This window comes from Diplotaxodon limnothrissa, linkage group LG1, assembly GCF_057381915.1.
Source record: "Diplotaxodon limnothrissa isolate DT_005_m linkage group LG1, D_limnothrissa_male_GT1.1, whole genome shotgun sequence".
Lineage (NCBI taxonomy): Eukaryota > Metazoa > Chordata > Actinopteri > Cichliformes > Cichlidae > Diplotaxodon > Diplotaxodon limnothrissa.
This window is the reverse complement of record NC_140596.1, coordinates 25364231-25389443: the sequence shown is the minus strand read 5'-3', so window position 1 is coordinate 25389443 and position 25213 is coordinate 25364231. Positions and strand designations below refer to the sequence as shown.

General features: G+C 38.4%; 1 protein-coding gene across 1 annotated transcript in view; it reads left to right on the top strand.

Moving 5' to 3' along the window:
- The window catches only part of gpc5a (glypican 5a), a 157573-nt gene extending 133900 nt beyond the window's left edge, over positions 1 to 23673 (top strand). The window contains exon 9 of the mRNA XM_085355834.1: positions 23519 to 23673. Within this exon, the coding sequence (XP_085211960.1) occupies positions 23519 to 23673 (155 nt within the window). The remainder of the gene's footprint in view (positions 1 to 23518) is intronic.
- The last annotated feature ends 1540 nt before the right edge of the window (positions 23674 to 25213 follow it).

Here is a 25213-nt window from a genome sequence, read left to right as displayed (position 1 = left end):
AAGGTCATTGTCAACACCTTTAAAGTGAAAAGTCATCCAAACTGGCTGAACATCTGGGTTGTTTGGGATGACATGATAGAAACATAAATTGATCCAATAAATAAAGCTCTCAACATGTAGCTGTGATTAAATTTCTAGTCCTGTTTGATAGGAACTTTGTATCTCTTCTGTATTTTCAGTGTATTTTTTCTCAAATATTGCAGAAATTATCCTTTTGCAGCCTTCTATCCACAATAATGTAAGGAAAGGCGATCCAGAGTGCTTACAATAACAGTAGTTGGGTTAATCAGAATCAGAATCAGAATCAGAATCAGAAAGGGGTTTATTGCCAAATGAGTGTCAAACAGTTTAATGATAGTATTTTGTAAGTAGGGGATTTGTAAAATCTTATCTTGAGTCAGTCAACATCAATTTCATTTTAATATAGCACATGAATCAATAAAACAGGAGGCTTCCCCTTAAAAAAAAAAAAAGGTGTCCTCTGCAACTCAGAGCTTCCCAAAACAGCAACGGTGTTTATGCTGTGCTTTGCTTATAAATGTTTTAAATAAAATTACTCAGGCTTTTTAGCAAAAATTTTAATCCTAAAATACAGTGATGACGTAGGGCAGAGAGCAGCAGGAATCCTCTAACATTTTTGATGCTCTCAGATTCTTTTGCATTGCATGTGCAGCATGATGGCAGAGTTCACATGGAATTTGTCATGATTCGTGCGCTCCAGAATTCCTCTATCTGTGCTGGCTGTGTACACCACTTCACGCTAATGCTCCTTATTGCGTGGAAAGTTTGCTGTGGCAAGAAGCCTGCTTGTAAATCATGTATATTGGATGAGACATGCAGCAGATGAGCCTGGGCCCTCCAGTCAGGCCTAGCATTAATTAAATATCAATTGGCCCTGCTTCCGTACCTCATTTCATGCCACATTCACACCTTGTCTGGGCTCGCTGAGGGAAAGTTAAAATGAAAGTTGTGGCCTTGCAGTTTCATAGAACTCACAGCACTGCTCGACTGAAGCATTGTGGGTCCTATGAATTCTGACTTCATTTCTACGGGGAGTGCACAAGGAAAAACTACAGTTTTATTACTGTACACAGTAATATTTTATAGCGAGGAAAGAATAAAAAGAGATTGTATCTGATTGCAAATTTAGATCATTCTGTTGACAAAATTATGAAACACTTGAAATAAGAAGCAAATAAATATGTGATTTAATGAACTTTAGTGATTTTAAATGCGGCTGTGCAAGACAGTGTACATGATGCCTGGTGAGATACTAGATGGGAAGGTGTTACCTGTGAAAAGTTCACACTTCATAAAAATACGAATGCCTTCATTACGAACTTAATCAAATTTACATAATTACAGTTAATTGCAGTGTCCTCATAATCACACATCATCAAAGTGCTTTTACTTCAGTGCGTGCCTTACACTAATCAGACCTTCGCTGTTGTTTTGATCTTTTTCTTTGGTATCCCGTCCTCATTAGAGCAGAACTAAGTTGCACATTTTTATAGTTGTACTGAAATAACAATAATAAATGACATTGTTATCAATAATAACACACAAGGTTTGGGAAAGTGTCAGCATTAAAAGAAAAAAAAAAAGACTTAGATCATGTGAGTGACATGCGAAATACTGCAATGTGAAATTATTTTTGGTATTTTCAATATTTTTTGGAATTGTTTTGTGATTATTTTTTTCCTCGGTGTAACTGTTAAAAATAAAGCTTCTGTTCTTTTGATGAACACAACCTATAGAGAACTTACACATTTACTTTTCAACAGTTTACTTTGTGAGTGCTCTACATAGAGAACGTATGAGTTAATAAATACTTTCATACTGTGCCAATAAGGTTAAAATGAAGAAATATCTTCTTAAATATTCTATTTATGTAAGGTTTTCACAGCTCATACTTATTTTATATTGACTTTTCAAGGATGATATTGCACTGAATCTTGAATTATAAGCAAAAGGTCACAATAAATCCTTAATTTTTCAGAGTTCTCAGTACAAATCAAATGCCTATCCTAATGAGGACACATGTATGAACAGAACACTGAAAACACAAGTAACAATGTAATTGTAGCTATAATGTGATTACTGAATTTTATACTGTTACACATTACATTACTGGGTTACTGAGCAATGTAACGTGATTACAGTAATCCATTACTTTGGAATGCGTTACAGCTAACACCGCCTACATTATTCAAACACACTTGCATTGGATAGAGACTAAAATCTGAGCCTACTCAGTTGAGTTGCTGCTCTCTTCACTGACACTTCATAGAAAGTCAGTGGCATGGTTCACCTTGGAGTTCCTTTGATGATGTGTAAGGGATTCCCCTAATCCTCTGAGGGTAGGCTGGAGGGCACTTTCTCCCTACTGAGGGGATGAAGCCACTTAATGCATCACAAAGTTAATCAACCGTAGGGAGAGGAGGTTGAACCATTAGACTGGATTCATCTCCCACACACACACACACACACACACACACACACACACACACACACACACGAATAAACTTCATAATCTTTATGAATGCAAAATTTAATGTAAATGTTAGCTTAACTGAATCTGGTACAGTTTTTTTGTTATAATATATAAGAATACCTATAATGTTTATCAGAACCCTTGTTGTGAAAAGCAACAAAGATACACACAGCATAAAAAAATACAACACAGTAAGTAAAAATTAGTAGCTAGGCTTTAAAGTGTGAAATATAACATAGGATAAAACAGGAGGCAGACTATCGGTGAAATTCACTGAAGCGCAGATGTTCAGTACAAAAACTGGGGTGATGGACGTATAGGTGCTGCAGTCAAGTTATATATGCATTCAGCAATTAAGTGTCTGCAGCCTTTGTATGTTGTCAGTGTAGTGATTGTGTGTGCTAAAACAAGGAATGAATAAATTTAACCAAATACTTATTTGCATTCAAAGCTGTAAGATTTGCATATAATTGCCATAATGGTAGCAGAAAAGATGCGCACATCTGTTCCACCAAGCATGAAATTCGTCACTCTATAAAAGGAAGTGCACATGGGACCAACCTTTCTTCAGCTTTATTTAATTATCTTTTTATTATTTTGTGCATTCTTTAGTAGCAAACACTTTTTCATCTTTCTTTTTTTCATGTTTTTCGAAGTAGCAGTCGAGTCACACGTGTGACGTCGTCTTTCACGTTGTTCACTTAATTTTAATTCAGTTCAATTCAGTTTTATTCATATAGCACCAGTCACAACAACAGTCACCTTAAGGCCCTTCATATTATAGGGTAAAAACCCTAAAGTATTAAAGCGAAAACCCCAACAATCAGATAACCCACCCCCAACCACGTATGACACAGTGGGAAGGGAAAACTCCTTTTTGAAAGGAAGAAACCTCCAGCAGAACTTGTTTAAGGGAAGGCAGCATCAGTCACACAGGGTTGAGGGGAAGGAGAAGACTGCAGAAGCAGACACAACAAAAGAGACACTACTGAAGAGGGCCAAAACTTAATAATCACTAATTACTAAACGCCATTTTACTGATTTTTTTTTAAATACAGTACTCACAGTTTTGTTTGAATTTACAAGTATGACTTTAGAGGTCGTCCAGGCCTTTATGTCTTTATGTCATGCCTGCAGCCTAAGTAATTGGTTTATGTTGTCTCGTTTTGTGGATAAATAATCTTGTTTATCATCTGCATAGAAATGTAGGCAATGTTTTCTAATAATGCTACCTAAAGGAAGTTTGTATAATGTAAAAAGTATCGGTCCCAGCACAGAACCCTGCAGAACTCTGACCAGCTTTCATTTGTGAAGAAGAACTGGAGTCCATCCAATACATACAACTGAAACCACTGCAGTGCGCTGGTTTACATTTTAGCACCAATTATTCTAATCTCTGTGGTAAAAATATTGTGATCAGTAGTATTTAATGTTGCACTGAGGTCTATCAGGACAAGCACAGAGATGACTCCACTGTCGGCCACAGGAGGATCAGTGCCCTTCACCAGTGCTGTGATGAACTAAATCTTCAACTAGACCATCTCTCTGCAGATGATCACCCAGCTGTTTTACAACTACTACTTTCAAGAATTTTTGAAATAAAAAGAAGATGACTAATGAGCCTATAATTAGCTAAGACACCTGGGTCAAGTAAAGGCTTTTCAAGTAATAATTTAATTAAAGCCACCTTAAAAGCCTGTGGTACGCAGCCACAGCTGCACTCAGTCCCTCTGATGGATCAGAATTAGAGACTGGTTTGTTTCTCTGCAGACGAAGCTGTTGATGATTTTTTGACTTGCTAATTTCTCCTTTAAAAACAACTTTTCTTTTGGCTTTGACGCTGATGAATTGTCTCATTGTGCTTAATGAATCATTCTTATGAGTTAAGTTCTGCTGAGACCCAAACATGTATGTGTTTTTTAATTGTTAAGGCCCTCACTCATAATCAGACTTTTTTCAAGTTATATGTTATCTTCTTTTTGATAATTGTAGAATACGTAACTGTTTGCTATGTTTTTTGCCTCTTTCTTTAAAATAATTTGCTTTTATTTTAAATCTTACTATAATCTCTGCCTGTCTGCAAACTCATTCTACACACTCAGGCGTTTAGCAGTCAAATTTGACAAACAAGTACATCTGAGTACATCTTAGCCAGAAGGTTATTATCTATATCACACATTATGATGCCAATATGTTACATAGCAACCACCTAGCAACCAATAAAATGGCCCATTAGTGGCGTTCATGCACCTGTAACACCTTATAAACTCATTGCATCCTTTTTATTTCATTATGCTAACATAGTCTGTATCCACAAAACGTGACTTTTGCATGGTACTTAATTGGGCCATCATTGTACCTGGCAACCACCTACAGACAGACTAAAATTACAGACCAAACCATACTGTAGCATGAGCATATACTTATATATATTTCTGCTGAATAACTTTTTGCAATAAACAGATATTCCCCTCAAAATAGTTCAGCAATCCTAAACCTTTGACTATCTTAAATTGCTAATGTAAAGGAAAACATGCAGGCTGGACCAAAGTTTTTGCTATTCTGCAGTCTACTTGCTCCCGAGCAGTTTCTATGAGATCTTCATCTTCACTGAGGCAAGCAGCTATCAGTGGCCTAATCACCCATGAGCAATTCCACAGATGGTCTGATGAATTTCGACCAAGGCTTTTGGTGTGTGATCCCAGGGAATAATGCTCAGAGCTCCCTGTGTTTATCTAAAGGTTAATGGAAGGTTAATAAGAGGAACGGTGCAAATTCAAAACCCTTATTATGGAAATTGTGTTTTGTGAAAAGAGTAATACTGTATCTGCTCGTGATCTGGCCATACTAATTAGCAGATTGTCACCACATTGGTTGAAAGAGACACATCTGAGGTATAATTTGTTGAAAAATAACCGTTTTTTTTATATTAAGCTTACATGAGCTGATTACAGACACCATCAGATAAGTCTCGATCAAGGTGTTTCATCAACACCTAGGCTACGTTCACACTGCAGGTCTTAATGCTCAATTCCGATTTTTTGATCAAATCCGATTTTTTTGTCTCCTCGTTCACACTACAAATAAAATGCGACAGCAAACGCGCTCTAGTGTGAACGCTCAAAGCGGCCCGCATGCGCAAAAGAAGATGTCACACACAACGCGCTCTGTTTAGACCAAGAACAAACAGTATTGTTTGACTGATGGCCGTTAATATAAAGACTTCGGACTTTACGTTTCCCAATTTTTGCTTTAAGTTATTTTGTTATTTACATAATAATGTAAATAACCTAATAATGATCCTTATTGCTGTTTAAGAGAGGAGCGGTGCTTCAAAGGATAGCTGCAGATTTCTGTCAGAATCTGCAGATTATACAGTACAAATAAAATGTTTACGTTGTCTTCCCAACAGTTTCACTGACATCTACACTGGATGGCTAGGAAGCGTTCGCGATGTCTTCTCGGGCGCTGATAATTGGCTTCAGTCTTGTGTCGGTGACGTAAAAGGCGGATTTAATGCGACTTGACCGTTCAAACAGCAGTCGCTTTCTAAAACATCGGATATGTATCGGATTCAGTACCACATACGAAAGTGACCCAGATCGGATTTGAAAATATCGGATTTGCGCCGTTCACACTGTCATAGCATGATCGGATATGGGTCGCATAGGGTCAAAAAAATCGGATTTGATGCGCTTTCGCCTGCAGTGTGAACGTAGCCTTACTGAAGAGACAGAGACACGCTTGACTTAGCAATCTCGTCTTTTTTTTAATCAACTGTTTTTTGACTCTGTGTGCAGACTTTATTACATATACAATCTAAACTGGGACCAGTGCATTCCTATAGGTTGTTGATACAGTTAACCACATGCTGAGCTCAGCATTTAACGCGTATATCATGTAATTGTCAATCAAAAGTCAACGTTCCCAACAAATACAACCAGATGAGAAATGATACACTGGCAAAGCGCTCATATGCCTTCCTCAAACGAACTCGATTACATTTGAGTTACTGATTAATGTTTAATCATTCAGAAAGTAGTTTTAGCAAGGCTGGTTGTATTCAGCACCCAAAGATTTCTCTGTAGTATAGCAATATTTAAGGCTACAGATACATTAATCAGAAGTCTGTCTGGTCTTCATAAAATAGCTTTGGTTAGAAGTGATTTGATTGACAGAAACATGACAGAGAATCTCTTTCACAAAACAGCCAAGATTGTAGAGTTCATGTAGGACTCCTCTGCTCTGAAGATCACTGAGGAAAAATTGCAAGAGACTTTAGTAACTCGAAGCTCATACATAGGAGTTCTGAGTATAGCAAAGAAATAGTTGGATGACCTTCTGTTTCTTATAAGGCAGCCGAGGAGGTCGGTTTGCTCTTGCATAAAGTTGACTTTAGGGTTAACTCTGAGGATGTGAGATGAGCTTATAAAGAGAAAGAAGGGGAAGATAGTGAAGGGCAGGTTTGCAGAGACCTTTACCAGCACATGTCAATTTGAGCAGACCACTGTGCTTTGTTTTCCTCGGTTGAAAAAAGGAACTACGCATGAAAAATTGAAAACTTTCTTCCCTTTGTTAACACTCTCTGACTTCTTCTGTTACAATATTAACAGGGCTGTTTTCAACCTTTTGTTTATCATTTGGCAGGAATGAACCCTTGAATTTTTTTCTACTTTTGCCAGTCCATCCATTCGCTTCCGCTTATCCTTTTTCAGGGTCGCGGGGGGCGCTGGAGCCTATCCCAGCTGTCATAGGGCGAGAGGCGGGGTACACCCTGGACAGGTCGCCACTCTGTCACAGGGCCAACACACAGGGACAGACAACCATTCACACTCACATTCACTCGCACATTCACACCTAGTGGCAATTTGGATTATCCAATTAACCTATCCCCACAAGCTGCATGTCTTTGGACGGTGGGAGGAAGCCGGAGTACCCTGAGGGAACCCACGCAAACACGGGGAGAACATGCAAACTCCACACAGAAAGACCCCGGCCTGATGGTGGAATTGAACTCAGGTTATAGCACTGCGGCAACAGTGCTAACCACCGTGCCACCTTGCTGCCTATGCCAGTTAAACTGTTCTTGTTTAATTTATCTGAGATTTTATTTTCAGGAACTCTGATCTTCCAGGTCACAACAATTTTCATCAAGGCTCAATCAATTTGTTTACAAAATGTCTGTAATTAGTCAAATATTTCCAACATCTCAAGCTGATACACCAACATCAGTTAAAGGCATTCACTTTGAATATAGTTATATATATAGTTTATATTAAAAAATATAAACTACTACGATATGGAGCCGCTCTCATCTGTGACAAAAAAGCTGAAACCTATGAATGTTTTCCAGTGTTGTGATCAATAGATGCTACGATGTGCTCTCACTTGTGTGGAACAGATAAATAATTTGAAAATAAATGTCTGTCTGATTACTTTTGTGGGGACTACTCAGAGGATGATTTGTGCCACCTTTGGAGAAAGATTTGATGGTGTTTATTTTCAACTGGCAGATGCTTATTTCTGACTTTATGAACTGCAAATGACATGCTAATGATATGTTAGGAGAAAGCTGTGACCTTGTGCACAAGTATTTGCCCGCAGCGCTGTGCGCATGTTGCATATGCATTAAACAGACTGATTCATAATCTGATGTATAGGTAACTAACCAATCAACAAATTGGTTGTTGGGTCCTATTTATGGGATCTACTACAGTTAGATATGACCAGATAGAAGGAAAACTTTTGGAAAGCTAACACAAATACAAAGATTTTCCATTTTGTATGTTGTGTTTGGACAGTCTCAGGATGGCAGGTTCTGTCTATATCAACATTTAGCATTACCAGATAAAATATTGTCTAGGATCTAATGTGTGGGTGTCTTTGGTGCTTATTTTGTTGGGCTATTAACAGTCAAAATCTAAAAGCCATTAACGGTTTTTACAAGTCTTAGTTTGTGGGTACGTTTTTGGCTATTCTGAAAAAAAATCTGAGAAATTGTTGAAGTAACACGAGCGACTGTGCAGCTTTGCTGCTCAGGCCCCAATCGGTAACTTTATGGTTTTATACATTATCACGCCAATATTACCCTTAGTTGATTTTGTTACTTATTTCCCCATTAATGGATATGTTTGCTGTGTGACCCACTAGCTTTGTAGGAACATGTCTTTCCAAAGAGCAGTCTGCTAAGAAAAGGTTTGGACACAGCAGAGCTCGCAGTTTTCCAAGCTGATTTGTATTCTGCCTGTGTGTGCAACCTGAGAGTGACTGGTGGTCAGAGCCCAGTATTGACTGCTCTGAGGATGTAATAGAGGCTGGGGTGATGAGCTCATGGACATGAACACTCTCCCTGTGGCATGTGCAGCAGAGCCATACAGGATATAACCAAGGCACTTAATCATTCTGCTGGCTCCATGTAGCGATGCACTGGGCTCTGTGTTTTTGAATAATGCTTCTGTCTTAAATTAGATCCCATTGATCCTCCTTTTCTCTGTAATTGTGCAAACAGGATGGATGCTAGTTTTATTGGGGGTCAGACCAGACATTTCAAATACTTTAGCTTTAACTACAGAAAGTAAATTAAATCAGACAAAAGGGAGGCACAGCTGATTCAAAGTGATTGATCTATTAAGGGATGCTTAACTTAGAACTAACTTCTCTCTCTAGTTTAGTCATTAAAAAGAGTGCACGTGGCTACTCATCATTTGTCTTTGCTTCACTGATAATGTAATTGTGCCAGTGTACTACAGTGTTGTGTGTTTAATTCTGCTATGATGACAACCAAGCAAGGAAGGGGAATAGGTATCTGTTTATATCGTTGCTTTCCAAACAGCCATGCGATGTGTGGTCAGTAAACACAGTATGTTTGTGTTTACCAGCCTGGCCAGTCTCTGATTGCATTTCACTATGGCTACGAGACAGGAAGTAAATATACCATCAAATAGTCTAGCTTTCTCTTCAAACAGAGAGGACATTACTTTTCCTTCAGTCATTCCTAAGACATATGATTTATGTTATAACCATAGTCTATGTCTGCGTCAAAATATAAGCTTGCTAATATCTGATTTGTTGCCTCTTGCTAGCAAATCTATTTAAAAAAACCAACAATTAACTGATTATCATAACAAATATTTCATTTAAAATATAGAGCTATGTTACAGCAGGCATTGTATCTTCATTACCATGACCTTACACATGCTGTATTTTATTTTGAGTCACTCATCTGCTGCCTTACACCAGGCAGCCACAACTATACAACCACAAACAGGCCAAGTGAGTAACCCTTATTATCTTGTTTCAATGGCACCTGTCAAGGCATGGGATATATTCGGCAGCAAGTGAACAGTCGATTCTTTACTTTAACAAGGGCCAAATTGTGATGGCTGAACTGGGTTGAACTTCTTCAGCACATCTTATGGAGTGCTCCCAGCATGCAGTGGTTAGCAGATACTAAAAGCGGTCCAAGAAAGGACCACTGGTTAACCAGCAACCGGGTCATGGGCAACCAAGGTTCACTGCGGGCAAAGCTAGGGCTGGCCTATGTGGTCCGATGCCACAAAACACCCACTATAGCACATAATGCTGGAAATAACACAGAAGAGTAAGAAGGTGGCCTGTTCTGTTGAATTCCCCTTTTTAAAGTTCATATCAAGAGGTCTGCATGTATGTTTATGTGGAAACGTATGACAGTAGGCTGCTTTACAAAACAAACAAACAAGGCAGTATGATGCCATCTTCTCATCATTCATCATGTTGAGGCAGTATGACTCTGCTGGGAAATGTTGGGTTTTGGCATTTAAGTGGATGATACATTGACAGATAGCCTTCTCAAACATGGTTGCAGACAGTGTCCATCCCTTTATGGAAAACATATCTGCTTACACCAGGGGCCTCCTACAGCAGGGAAATGCCCCCTACCACATGTCAGAAAGTGTTCAGGACTGATTTGTGGGATAGGAGTTCAAGGTGTTTACTTAACCTCAGAATTCTAAAGTTGGCCAATCCAATTTGGTCTTTGGGATGTGCAGGGAAAATGTGTCTGATCCATGGAGATCTCCCTCGAATTAACCGGACTTACAGGATTGCTGCTAATATGTTGGCGCCTCATTCCACATTCCATTCCCTCAAGGGTCATGTGTCTATATTTGGACAAGTTGGAGCTTTGGGTCACGTAGCGGAGATCGTTACGATATAATATTCATACTCAGTATATCTAGAGAAAATAGTTCCCAACAGATACACAGTTTCTTGTGTCTGGAAATGTACGCTACAACTACACTGGTCATTATTATTTTAGATACCCACAGTGAAAGATTTAAAGTTGTTTAGAAACCATTAAGGCTGAGACTATATGTTACAGACTGAAAAAGACTGATTGAGATTTACTGTTGATTTACTGTTCTACTCTCAGTACTTACTGATAACATAATCTAGACTTAGACAATACCGGCAGCTGACAGAAGATGTAGTGCGTGCCAATGCTCTAAGCTAAATTATCATTTTTGTATACCAACATAATCAGAGTGACAAACCTAATAAAGTGTTAACATTGACTTCAAATTGTTGGCATGCAAATGTTTTCTTGTTGCCATTAAACACAAAGCAGTTGAGGCTTATGTGAATGACAGTATTTACCTGGCCATAAAAACAAAATAAGGTATCCCCAGAGTTGCGAAGAGGAACATAAAGGTCTGACCAACAAATTTCAGGTCAAAAATGTACGATTAAAAAGCTACATGTATCATCCTCAAGGTGATGCTGGAGGTACTGTCATAGGATCACCTGGGAGGTCATTAAGAGTCCTCTAAATACCACATCTTTCCAAAATTGCATGCCAGTCTACCAAATGGTTAACAAGACATTTCAGTCCGAACCAAACTGGTGACCCAATTAATGAATCATCCCAAAAGTCACACAATCAGCACTGCTAAAAAATTAGAGAAGCAACATTTGATTCTTTCAGAATAGAGTTATGTGCCAAAAAAGCTGCCTTTGCATTATTTTTTTGTTTTGTAGGTTCATTATATAGCCTAGAAATATACATCATTTCTTGTTGTATTTTTAAAGCGCTTGCGAGACCACTTGTTCAATGCCATTTAATTGTGACTGAGGTGTTAGACACCAAAGTGAAGATGTGTGGCAGATAAAGACAAAATCAGATGTAGGAAAAAAATGCAAAAAGAAGAAAGTGGCATTTATAGCAGATCAGTGATCATAAACTAGCTAATCATTAATTGTGTGGGCAAACTAAATGAATGAAGTTTTATTAAATGATATTATTTTTGTGGATAAAGAGGTAATTTATTCCGTTTTCTGTGGGAGTCTGAATCTAATTGAAAGAGGATGATGTCTCCGGCACAGAGCTATATTCAATTGTTCTGTTTGAGAATGGGAGCACTCAGCCTTCCCTGCAAGAGGTCTCAGGTGGTTTCTCTTCATTTAGTTTCTCTCCTCAGTTGATCTCATTCTTGTGTAAACAAAATTCCGGAGGAAAAAAACAACTGGCTGGAAAAATGCATACGTCTTATTATTTCCACATATCCTGCCTGTCATGCTTGATATTGTAGATTGGACTCTACGGCAATCACTGAAATTCATTGTACGAAGCTTAAGTGCAAACTCTTCAATCGTTCATATGCCATCCATATGTATGTGAGAGTGGCTAACGTAACTTGTGTGGGTTTCACACTTTGAAAAATTAGCTTATCCGCTTTCTATCGACACTCACAGCTGTTGAGTCTTCTGGGTGTGATTAGCAGCCTTTGGTCAGGAGAAAATTTACGACCACACCAGGAGCTAAAACAAGAGATAAACATCGTTTTACTGGAGATATGTGGACAGCACACATCGATATCATTTCATCTTGTACACACAAAACTGGGGGATGGAAGCCTCTTTTTCACAAAGAGGCTTCTATCAAATAAAAGAGAGGTTCCAGAAATTTCTGGAAGCTGCCGTTACCTTCAAGATTAATAGAGATATCACAAAGGTCAACAACAGAGTGGAGTTCACGGGAGGCCAATTTTGGAACTCGATGTGAAACGAAAAGGTTTAGCCACAAAACAGTGAATTCTAAAAAGCCTCTATAGCAACAATTCCCAAAGCCAAGAGTGCTGCGGCCCACTTAAAAAGTAGAAAAAACCCAATCTTAAATCCTTACTCTAATCAAAATACAAGAAAGTGGTGTATTTCCTTGAAAATGTTATGTAAAAAAACCCACACACACACAAGCAAGACAGGTTGTCGGTTATGAATTGTTAATGCTTTCCAGTCATATCTTAAGTGTTAAGGCCATTCTGTGACTCACCTGCCACTGGGACACAAACTTCAGCTTTTCAGGTTGGAGATGCAGGTCCAGGTTGAAAGGAGTTGGTGAAAGGTGGTTTTAATGTCGATACACTTGTGTTTATTATAAATTAGCCAAGCTGAAGAGACTGAATTTGTTTTACTGGAATAGCTAACTTGTGCTAAATGCTGATTGAAGTGAAATTTGCTGGTATTGGTCTACATCACTTTCTGCTCCATGCCACAAGGGGTCGCCACTGCTGGTTGAAGGTGGATTTGGCAGACTTTTATACTGGGTACCCCAGTGGGGATCTGTGTCTGTAAATGGAATTAAACCAGCAACCTTTCCCTCACAAAGTGAATGTGTTAATCACTACACCTTTGTAGAAAACTGAATCTTTCAAAAAAGAAAAAGTTTTGGGATCCACACTACACACTATCAACACACACCTGGTATTTAAGATCATTTTGGTTTGTCCAGTTGATTTTGATCCACTGAAAACAGTCAAATATGTATAAACCTGCTGTAATTCAGCAGTTGATGTAAAATTTTAACAAAACCATTTGAATTAAAATTTACAGTTTACACTTCATCCACATATTGACTGTTTGATTTAAAATCAACTGTGGTGGTTTACCAAGGCAAAATTTTAAAACCTGCATCTTTTTCCAAAACATTAGGGACATAGTTATAGCTCCCTTTGTTGGCACACACGTCAATCAAAAGAGCCACAACCATAACTGTAAGCCTTACCAATATCCAAACGCATGAGTTATACAACTTATTACCTCAGGAAAAAAAATCTACACCTGTTTTTTTCTAGTTGCTTAAATACTTTATTACTTAGTTCTGTTGTGTTCATTTTGTACCCACATCATCTGCTTCTGATCAGAAGAATGACTTTTGTACAGCTTGATTTTTTTCCCTCCAGAAGTAAAGGCTTGATCCCAAGGCTAACCACTACATATGATTTAGCTATTCGTAATCACACACTTTACTGCTGGTGAGAGGATTCTAAGAGACTTTGAAGAAGGTGTGAAGAGGCGTTGGGGAAACACTTAAGACCAGCTAGCTTTGAAAACACAGGTACTTACACATGTATTTGAAACCACACACATACTCATTTTTACACTCCACATATCCAGACTTCTCTCAAATCATAAATGAAAGTTGTCATTATGGTGTAATATAGTATATATATTTCACTATAGTATAGTATAGTTTCACAACAGACTGAAAATAAACAACAAGCTGTTCCATCTGGCAGCTTGTTTTCTAGCAGCACTGCCCAATAACAGAAATCAATGTGGTTAAAAGGTAGTGATGCACCTAAGTGAGATGAAATGTACTTAGCTAAAGATAAGTTCAGAAGAGAAAAGGCTCCAATTCAAACAAACTGACATTGACTGATATTTACATTTATTTCATGTTCAAGTATGTTTAGAGTCATTTTATTGGAATCCATCATGTTTTCGGGGAACTGTGCTTCCACACAAATTTCTTTGTACCCAAGACACATACACACACAAATAGTCTAGTACAAAGACTTATCTGTGAGCTGTATACTGTCAAACATCTATACGGTCAATATTTAGGTGGCTATCCCTGATTGAGCTTTAAATTGAATCTCTCGATGTTGATGTACCTTTGATGTACTTATTTGACGTATTTTACGAAAATGCATTTTAAAATCAATTCACTGAACTCTTGCCCACACAACTTTGCTCTTACTAGTTTCAGTTAGTAGTTAAATATCTACTTAAAAACATCTTAGTAGCATCACTGAAGTTCTAATCTGTCATTAAGTTTGAAAACAGGAGACAGTTGGAGCATTTTCTTTCACCAAATTTGACAAACTCACTATCGTGCCACCCTGTGAGAAGTTTGATGTTTTCTTCTTTTTTTTATTGAATTGTTTGGCCACCAGGTTAGAACTGGAGTGATGGATGAACTGACACTTCCCATTGAAGATAACTCTACATAGTAATAAGACCTCTAAACTACAGCAAGCTCTGATGGAGTTTGTCAAAATCAGGCTGTACATAAAACTTTGTTACTAAACCAGATTTGGACGTAAAAACTCTGAAGGTTGAACCGCTTATAATAATACAAAAGGCGCTTTCTATCATTGCAGTTGTTAGGTATTTTTTCCTAGTGCTGTTAGTGTGGTATTGATCATTGCTGGTCCATGTCCTCGGGAAATCAGCTTGTATTGATTTCACTTCAGTTGTAAGCCTCTCTTTCTGCCCTATGTCTCTCTTCAGCCCAAGCACCTTTTCCAACCCTCTAACCTCTCTTCTGTGGGTTTAGTAAAACATGTCATTACAGGAGCAGTTTCCAAGCAAATTCCAAAATCATCTCTGCTTGGATTCCAAAAAAGGCAGCCCATTATATCTATTTTCATCCAATAGTTTTTGGAGACTAGATAGGCTGCCTCCTGAACCGACCACAAGAAATATTTATTGTCTGTTGTACATTGAGGATGTAGTTTTCCTTTTAGAGCCATAATTTGCTCTTTTGTGTAGGCCTTCCTTATTGTTCATAAAAAGAACCTACTTAATGTATAGCCAGATAATGGTGGATATTAATAGCTGGAAGGCAGTCAAAGTCAATATTTGTGCATATATGAGCGATTAAGTAACACGTATTAGTCTTTTTGTAATGAAGTATGTGGGTGCAAAGTGAAGAAGCAGTTTTGAGAATTTACTTCAAGAATTTAAAGATGACCTTTAATGTATATTTTACTGTTAAACTGCAGAATTATCTACTCCAGCTACATGAAACTGTTTAGTTTTGCTCCCTTTTTTGGTTTCCCAGCCTCAACCTTCCCTTGTCTGATTGTATTTGCACATGAAACCTAACAGTGTCTTGCAAAACTTGGCAATGTAAAATGCCTGTTGCGTCTTCATTTCTTCATTCCTTCCCCCAAAAGAGATTTCTGGCCATTGCTTTTGGCATCACAGACTACACACACAGCACCCTGTGATTAAGTCAGTAATGCAAATTAAACCTCATCCACATCCCATAATAGTCAATCCAACCACTGACTGTGTCACTATGTACCCCTGTGCATCCTAATACAGTCTAGTTCTGTTCTGAATCCCACTTTTATGTTTTCCACATTGTTCAGCTTTTGCTCATTCTGTCAAAGTGAATTCAGTTACATTTTGCACTGAGTTGTTGTGTTGTACCAGGATTCATTATGCCTTACAAGTTCATGAATACACAATAAGGTGCGATAAGATATATAATTTAATTGGTTTCTAACAACGTCAACAAAAATCCCGCATTTGTTTCGTTGTAAACTTTGCACATTTAATGGAAGAGATATATCTGATCTGAGGCTGCTGGTTGAAGCACAACATGAAATTATTGCTTTGTTAACGTTAGAGGACTTCTCCAGTCACAGTTACAATAATAATCAGATGGTAAAAAGAAAGCATGAAAGAAAAAGTTCAAACATAGTATGTTTGAACTTTTATGTTTTGACATAATCATGTTAAGGTGGTGCTGGTTTGTCAGCTAGGATTTAGGAGCCTTGATTTTTGCACTTTTCGGTTAGCAGCTAATGCTAGTTCTCGACAGCTAGCCTGATTAGCAGAGCTTATCTCAAATTCACTGTGATATTAAATGTGAATATGAAATATTTTGGCTAGCAAAACAAAAGTATAAACCAAATATACTTACCAGAGTATCTTTAGGTAAAACTGAATCCTGCTGAGCAAGATAATAATAGACAGAACCACTGTCACTCATTGTGGCCAGGCCTAAAAATATGCATGTCTACAATTTGAATGAGTAATTCATTGAATAAAATATTCTCCACCTGTGCTGTTGTCCTGCACCTGTCTATAAACATGTTTATGTCTGCTGCGAAGGCATTTTACCTCGAATTTGACTCATTTTTGGAGTCAGGAAGGCACCTTTGCAGGTGAGGAAATTTCCTGTTGGACAAGATCAGGTCATTCTTACAGCTTTTTGAGGGCTGTTATATAACTGATGTTACTGTTCTTTTTCTGGGAGGGTACTTATTTATATGGTTGCTTCCATTTATTTTCGTATGTTGGTTAAGGAATGAAAAAAAATCATGTTTTAAAGTTTTGCTTTACTACTGAAGTATTTTTGCTCTACAAAATATAACGTATATCCACTAAATTTACAGTTTATGACATATTCTTTTGGTTCCTTTTTTTTCTTATATACATTCAGTTCTCAATTGAATCCTCACATATATTCACTGCATTTATGTATTTACTTATTTACATTTATGTTTGTTGATGCTTCTTGAAATCTGACATCATGTCTGTACCTTTAAGTTTTTATATACAATAAGTCTCTGGATGTTTCCTCTGCAGCTAAAATAAAGAAAGTAAAGAGTGCTTTCAGCATAGCATGGTTTATTCATCAGAAAGACATTCTGTGATTTAGTCTGCAGCTTGTTGCTGCAGTTGAACCTTGAAGCTTCAGTAAGAGGAATTGATTGAGGTCCTCTTGGGCACAAAGACTTATCTGTAAGCTGTATACCAGGGGTCACCAACCTTTTTGAAAGTGAGAGCTACTTCTTGGGTACCGATTAATGTGAAGGGCTACCAGTTTGACACACACTTCTCAAATAACAAATTTCCTCAGTTTAACTTAATTATGTGTTATCATTAATAATTAATGATATTCATCTATGTACGGACACTAATTATGTTAATTATTTTTCACCATAATTATAAAGAATGCAATTAGGAAACAAGGTAGGAAACATAAATATCAATATGCAACGCTTTATTTCTATATATCTCTGCAAGTATTTACATTTTGAAGTGATCACTTCTACAACATTTTCACTTACCACTAACAAATTTTAACAAATCATGCACTGTTACATACATTATTTTTGTATGTATGTAACATACAAAAAATCAACTTTCAAATTTTACAGAACTTTTCACCAAATTGGCAGCATTTTAAAGCAAATTGTCACATGTTACACTTAACAAACACATTTGTTTTTCAATAATTAAATTCAACTTTGACATGACACTGTAATGTTGCCACTGAGAACATCTAATATGGCTTTCTTTGTCTGTTAGTGGGAAACCTGGCATTGCATGCTGTTCACCAGTGTGTTGTAATCTGGGGTATAACTTGACACTGCAACTCTGAGTGAGTCTTGCAGATGTGCATCGGAGAGGCGTGTTCTGTGTTTGTTCTTGATGAAGTTCATGTCAGAAAAGGCTGATTCACAAAGATAGGTTGAACCAAACAGGCTGGCAACCTTCATAGCTGCTGTGCACACACCACTGTACTTTTCTGTGTCAACAAGGCACCAAAAGTTTGGTGCACCCAGATAGGCTTTGAGGTGGACATCATTTTGCAATGTTACAATTTCGATTTCCACCTGTCCAGCATCCAAGCTGAACATTGAACTTAGTTGCTCAGCAATGCATGTTGTGTCCACATTCATGAAAGGATTGGAAACAAATGAGACACATGGCTCAAGCTGATCAAGGTCACAAAACCTGTTCTCAAACTCTTGACCAAGTCGGTTTATGACTTGAGTGTACTTTTCTGCAACTTTGTCAAAAGTCTCAGATGCAGAAACATTGTCTTTCAGCACCATCTGCACAGAGGGAAAGTGCAGCACCTTTTTTCTCTGTAAATGCACAGAGAAAATGTTCATCTGGGCTTTAAATCCATTTAAAGCACTTATCATGTCAGCAACAGTCTTACCTTTGCCTTGCAGCTCACAGTTCAAATGGTTCAGTTTCCCAGTAATGTCTGTTAAAAACGCAAGGTCAAGTGTCCACTCAGTGTCCTCCAGCAGAGATGTGTCTTCCCCTTTGGATTGCATGAACTCCTTGATTTCACCCAAAAGTGACAAAAAACGAAGCAAAATCCGTCCCCTGCTGAGCCATCGGATTTCCGTATGTAGTAGCAGGTCACCATATTCAGCTGACAGCTCCTCCAATAGCACCTTGAATGTTCTGTGCTGTTTAGCTCTGGAGCGGATGCTGTTTATGATCTTCACGACGGGAGTCATGACGTGCTCGAAGCCGATCACCTTTGCGCATAACGCCTGCTGGTGAATGATGCAGTGGTAATGCATGAAGTTTGGGAACTCTGTGTCACCTTTACAGTGAGCGATGAATCCCGTATGTCGGCCGATCATAGCAGGAGCCCCGTCGGTAGTCACTGATACCAGCTTTTCCAACGGTACCTTTTTCTTCGCGAAAAACTCCTTCACCGCGTTATAGATGTCAACTCCCTTCGTTGTTGTCTTTAGCGGCAGTAGTGTCAGAAGTTCTTCTTTTGTGGAGAAACCATCAAATACCATCCGGATAAAGACCATCAGCTGTGCTGTACTGCTGCTGTCGACGGACTCGTCACACTGGATGCTAAACCAACTGCACTTTGCCAGATCCTGATCCAACTGATCGGCCAAGTTCCCGGACATAGCCGACACTCTTCTAACAATTGTAGTTGCCCCCAGCTGGACATCAGAGAGAGTGGAGATTACATCGTTTCCATATTTCTCGTCTTTAAGCACAGTTTTTGCAATTATCATCATTGCTTCTTTGAAATACTCCCCGTCTAAAAATGCCTTCTTTTTCTTAATCATGAAATGTGTAGCTCTAAATGAGGCTTCGGTTGCTTTTTGAGAGTTTTTCACCGGTCTCGTGAAAAAAGACTGCTGTTTGCTCAAACCTGCCTTTAATTCGCGGGCCTTTTCCGCTCGCAGTGTGCTGCCCTTTGGGTAGTTAGCATGGTAGCTTGTGTGACACGTTCGGAAATGTCTCTCCACGTTGTGCCGCTTTGCCGTTGCCACAGTTGCCCCGCAAATGAGACACACGCATGAATCTTTCACAGTGGTAAAAAAGAACTCTTCCTCCCATTCACTGTGAAAATTATATGTTTTCTTCCTTTTTTCCGCCATGTTTTCCTCATCTCCTCACCTTTGCCTTTGCTGGTCTTCACGGCAACTGTTTCCGTGGAGACCAGCTAGCACTAAATATTAGATCATGATCTAATATTTAATAATAAACATTTTTTTATATATTATCTCTAACAAATTAACGCCAATGCAATTGTGATTAAAAAAAAATAGCAAGAAAAAATAAAAATAGATGCAGCTTACTGGTAAGTTGTTATGGTGAGCTATTTTTAGAACAGGCCCGCGGGCGACTCATGTGGTCCTTGCGGGCGACCTGGTGCCCGCGGGCACCGTGTTGGTGACCCCTGCTGTATACCATCAAATAGCTATCCTGGGGACAGTGAATCAATGCATACTTAACTTCATATCACAGCCAGCTTTAAAAGTCATTCCTGTGTGTAGGTGTAGTCACTTACTGCAACATTGCATTACATGACAAAAAAATTGGTGAAATCCAACAAGTTAGAATAATGAACTGGTCATAAAGATACAAAATATAATGATATAATCTTATATTAGTTATAATGATATGTTTTTACCTTTATCTTCTTGTTATTTTACGAAATAAGACTAAACTCGTAGATTATGATTGCTGGTAAAGCAACTAGTAATTTTTGTGGGTGCTGCTGCTATGGGGAAAAGAGCTGCAGTCAATTTCTGCTGCACCATAAAAATCAGAATTAAATCCCCAGAGTACAGATGGCCTCTGGAGCTAGTCTTATATTTCTGCTTGTACGATACCCTCTGATAGCACAGCCTTTATAGACTTTGAAAAGGTCTGGGTTAGACTAATCCTGCCCGTGACAGACTTATGACTCTTGGGCCTAAGCAAGAAACTCGAAAGTCCTGGGGCAGCTGGTCATCTATTGGAGTTCAGCATCACTCTCTCCCTCTGGGAATGAACCGGGATGAAGTCTGAGGTATCCTGAAGTAACTTCAGCTAGGCTAAAGAGGATGCTCTATTTCACTTGGCAAGGGACATTGAATTTCCCCCCTGAACACTTCAAGTCTCCAAAGAGAGGTGTAAACAGCAAGATATACGCTGACAGATGGCATGGTGCAGTTGTCTGAACTGATATCTGTTGAGGTGTAATTTTTTTTAAAGGTATATACACAGGGGGGTGTTTAGGGGGTGTCTAGGATATTTAAGTTCTATGATGTTAAAGGTAGGGGTAAAAAAGATGGATCCAGGGGCTGTTGTTCTATTTTTAAAGTTTATTAAATTATGATCCTGCACACTGTACCATAGGCCCACTATCGGGGATACTTGATCACCATTACACTAACCTGCCCAACTGTGATGGATTGATATCAAGGATATTACTTTTAAAGGCTCAGTATTATTCACCGGTTTGACTGAGTTTAATGATACACCTTTCAGAAAATGTGAAACCAGCGTGAACAGCCAGAGGGTTAATACCACAGGCATACTGCTCTACAGCTTTCTGATTTATGCACAATCTGAGTGAAAATTCTAATTACTTAGATGAAAAAGTGCAATATAATAGAGACTCTGACATAGTGTCCAAATAAGCAGCAGTATTAGCAGTAGCAAAAATCACTGTGACGCTTATAATAACGGCAATAAAAGATATTACAACATGCAAAGGACTACAGTATCATGCAATCAGCAAACACACACATGCCATAAATATATAGCATGTGGATACACATAAACAATGTCACTACAATATGTGCAAAATAAATCCTAAATACCTAGAATTATGTTTAATTTTGCATGATTTGCATCGTAAAGTGAGTGGCACTGTTGTGCAGATGTTAGCTCTGTTGCCTCACAGTGGAGGTTGCTTCCTGTGGCTGCTTGGGGTTTCTCCCGTCTGAAGACACTTGAGGTTAATTGGTTATTCTAAATTGGTATTAGCCTTTTGAATGACTAGCGACCTGCCCACCAAATTCTGCTGCTTACCCAGTGTCAACTGGGATAGGCTTCAGCATCTGTGTGACCCAAAGAGGAGAAGCAGTCATGAAAAGGGATGGATGTATCAGGAATTGTAGACTAGATCACTATGTGTAAAAGTGGGGGGGAAAAGTAAGTCGTCTATGGAGCGTATCTGTATGTATTTACAAATTATTTAGCATCCAAATATGACATCATTAGACTCATGTTATCATTATTTGGGGTGGTGTGTAAACTCAAACTGATAGCTTCATGGTTGAAACAAATGCCCTATTACTGCATTGTTGTGTGCACATTATGCCTCTCTCACTCTAACTTTTTGTATCTGTACTTTTTGTTTTGTTTTACTATGGCATGTTTTACTATATGTGTGTGTGTGTGTGTGTGTGTGTGTGTGTGTGTGTGTGTGTGTGTGTGTGTGTGTGTGTGTGTGTGTGTGTGTGTGTGTGTGTGTTTAAAGCTCTAAAGAATTTTATAGGTAATTTAGAGATGCCCCAAATTGGAGTGCACACAGAAACTGAAGGAAGAAAAAAACTTCCTGTAATCCATCTGAGGATTACTATTTATAGCGTGTTATGATGATGATGATGCGTTCACCGTTAAAACATTGACATAAACATATTAATGGCTGTTGACACAAAGGAACACCCAAGATGCCTTTTAAAGCACCTTTGGGGGGGATGACACAGAGGCTGAAGGTGCACTGTAGTTGCATCAGCTGATTATAAATAGGGTAGTGGAAAATTAACCAACTCCCCTAATGACATAGTCCGAGCATTGCTGTATTGCAGCTGTTAGATGTATGCAAGACATTAGACCTCAGGTAATAATGTATCTTTTAATGTAGTCTATATTGACAATATAATATAAAGATGTGCAAACTTGACTTATAATTAAATGCCAGCGACATTTTCTTTAGAAAGTAACATGCTTTTAGGAGGCAGAAGTATTTTTGGATTAAAATTAAAGTTAGCAGATTTGGTTAGCAGAGTGCTTCCTTAGACTGTAAAGTTTTTACTACCAAAGAGTCTTCCAATCAGTGTTTGCTAACATAAACATTTAAAATAAAACTAAATAATCTTTCTTACCAGAACTGCCGTACAAACTTCTCCAGCAGGCAAATACCAAAAAACACTCCAGTTACAATTATAAGTTATACAGTTATAATTCAAGGTCAGTGACAGGAATTAGCTTGTGATTCATACATCCACCTGTGTTAGCATATACCTATCAGTCAGCTTGAAGTGTCCATTTTTCGGCACTTCCATGTTAGCCTTACTTTGTAGCTCCAGAAGTTGCTGCTCGAAAAAACATCCCATGCAGAATCAATTCATTGCTAGCTAAAGAACAGCAAGCAGCACACTGAATAAACAACAAATTGATCCTAATTATTTTGTGTAGATCCAAAGCCCGAGACATCTCTATGCCATAGCCCTCCAAAAGCTATTAAAACCTAAAACAGAGCGACACTACGTCTTACTTTATTGCAGTGAACATGAGGACAGTAGTTTAATTGAGCAAAATTCCATGCTGGCATTAGAACTCAACAAATCTGCATTAATTTACTGCTGAAAATACTCCACAACAAATTTAGTGCTTATGTACTTAAACAGTGACATATATGCAGTTGTGTATCTGTGAATCTCCAGCAGAATTAAATGAATTTAGGGGAAAATACACAAAAAAGGGAGAAGGTTTGGGCAGTTTTATAAGGCAGGGAGATGATTTGTTGGTTTGTTGTTGTTGTTGTTTTTTTTTCATGGCAGTTGTTGATGATAAAGCAAATGAAATATATCAGTCTCATCCTTTCACTGACAAACAGCATCATTCCTTCCAATGATGTCATGTTTCTAATGAGCTTCCTTCTGATTGGCATTTTGGTTTGTGCTCTCTCCTCAGTGAGCCCGGATGTGACCGGTAATCACAAACATCATCTTCATTATCACCATCCTGCCAAGGATTCAGAAGTGAAGGGCAGATCCAGGAGCTTCAGACTGACAGGAGCCATCTGGGTCCTGGGATTGCCTTGTTTACATGTGCTCCTGGCCTTGTAACAGCTGCTGTTTTGCAGCTTGAAACTTTCAGACTTGATTTCAAGATTATTTATCCAAAAAAGGGCCAGTGGAAGCTCTAATAAATCATGGACCTTCACTTCCACACAGAGGAGGACAGGGCAGGAGTGATTGTGTGGAAACTACAAGACTCAGTGTCTCCTATAAGCATATGGTGGCTTTGAAATGTATGAATTATTTTTTATCAGTTACATGGCATTCATTAACACTAACCATGACTTATTTATAAAAGGTGATGTCAAAAAACTAACGGCTACCGCATATGTTGTAAAGTTGGATTTCTGTATATTCAGCATAAGGTGTGTGGAAAGCATTTAATTACAAGAATCAAACTACATGTACATGCAGTATTTCATTTAAAAGCAGTCTTTTTTTTAATAATATAAAAGTGCTCAAATCACTGTTGAAACCTTCAATAACTTACATATTCTACATCTTACTAATAACAAATACAAAAAAGGAACTCGAAATATCTGCTTCTCTTCAATAATAGCTGCCTTGCTGTCCAGGATCCTTTTAATTGGTATACTTCAATTGTAAAACTGACCTGTGATGCTATGCGGAGAGAAACGATGAAAGGCAAACGGTGAGCAGGTGGACGTGGGGGGCAAGTGAGAGAATTTATACCCCTTTCTTCTTTAGAAATAGATTAGTTTCCTCAGGAGTCTATTATCATCTTTCAAACTCAATCCTCCTCTGCCTTCATAGGCCTGGATAGGGGCTGATAGCTCCTGGAGCCGCTGGTGAGGAAGAATCCAATTGCTTCTACCTTCTACCTGCCTGCATACCGTCGCTGTGCCGCTGACAGGTTTCCGTACAGAGAAAAGTAAAATGATTTGTTTCACATATGCCATGCAGGTCTCTCAGTGGCTGAGAGAGAAAAGTGGTGCTGAATAAAGGCTCTTTGCTCACATATCCTAGGGAGCTCTCTCCAGTGGCTAAAATGATCATTTTTATATCTAAAATGTCACTACTATATTTAGCATATGCACATAAATACATACAGTACACATTGCAGAAGTAAAGGTAAACCTTAAAGCTGCTACTGTAAATATAGATCGCGGTGTAACTGAGGCATTCCAATGGTTCGAGTGTACAGAAAGATTTCTACCACAATATACTTTAATAGGAGTAATAACCAATAATGATTATTGTTAGGAGGATGTGAAATTAATTTATGAAGTCATATTACAATTAATTTGTGCTGAGAAATGTATGTGAGACCCATGACTGTTCACCGCTCATCTTAATGTGGAACTTAGCGGCGCAAAGTGCAAATTGGATTTTCTCTTTAGCTTCACCTTAAATCCCCTCTTCAGTCGCAGCTTTTTTTATTTTCCAGCTGAAATATAATTTCCTTGGGTGCTCTGTTTGATCATATACGGTCATATTTTAAAAGCCTGCGACCTTGCTCAGACTGCGGCTGTGAGGAAGCGTGAACACTAATTGCTTTCATTGGCCATTTTCACCTTTTATACGCCAGGTTAGACTCTAATGCATTCAAGGTTGTTTAACTAGCTGG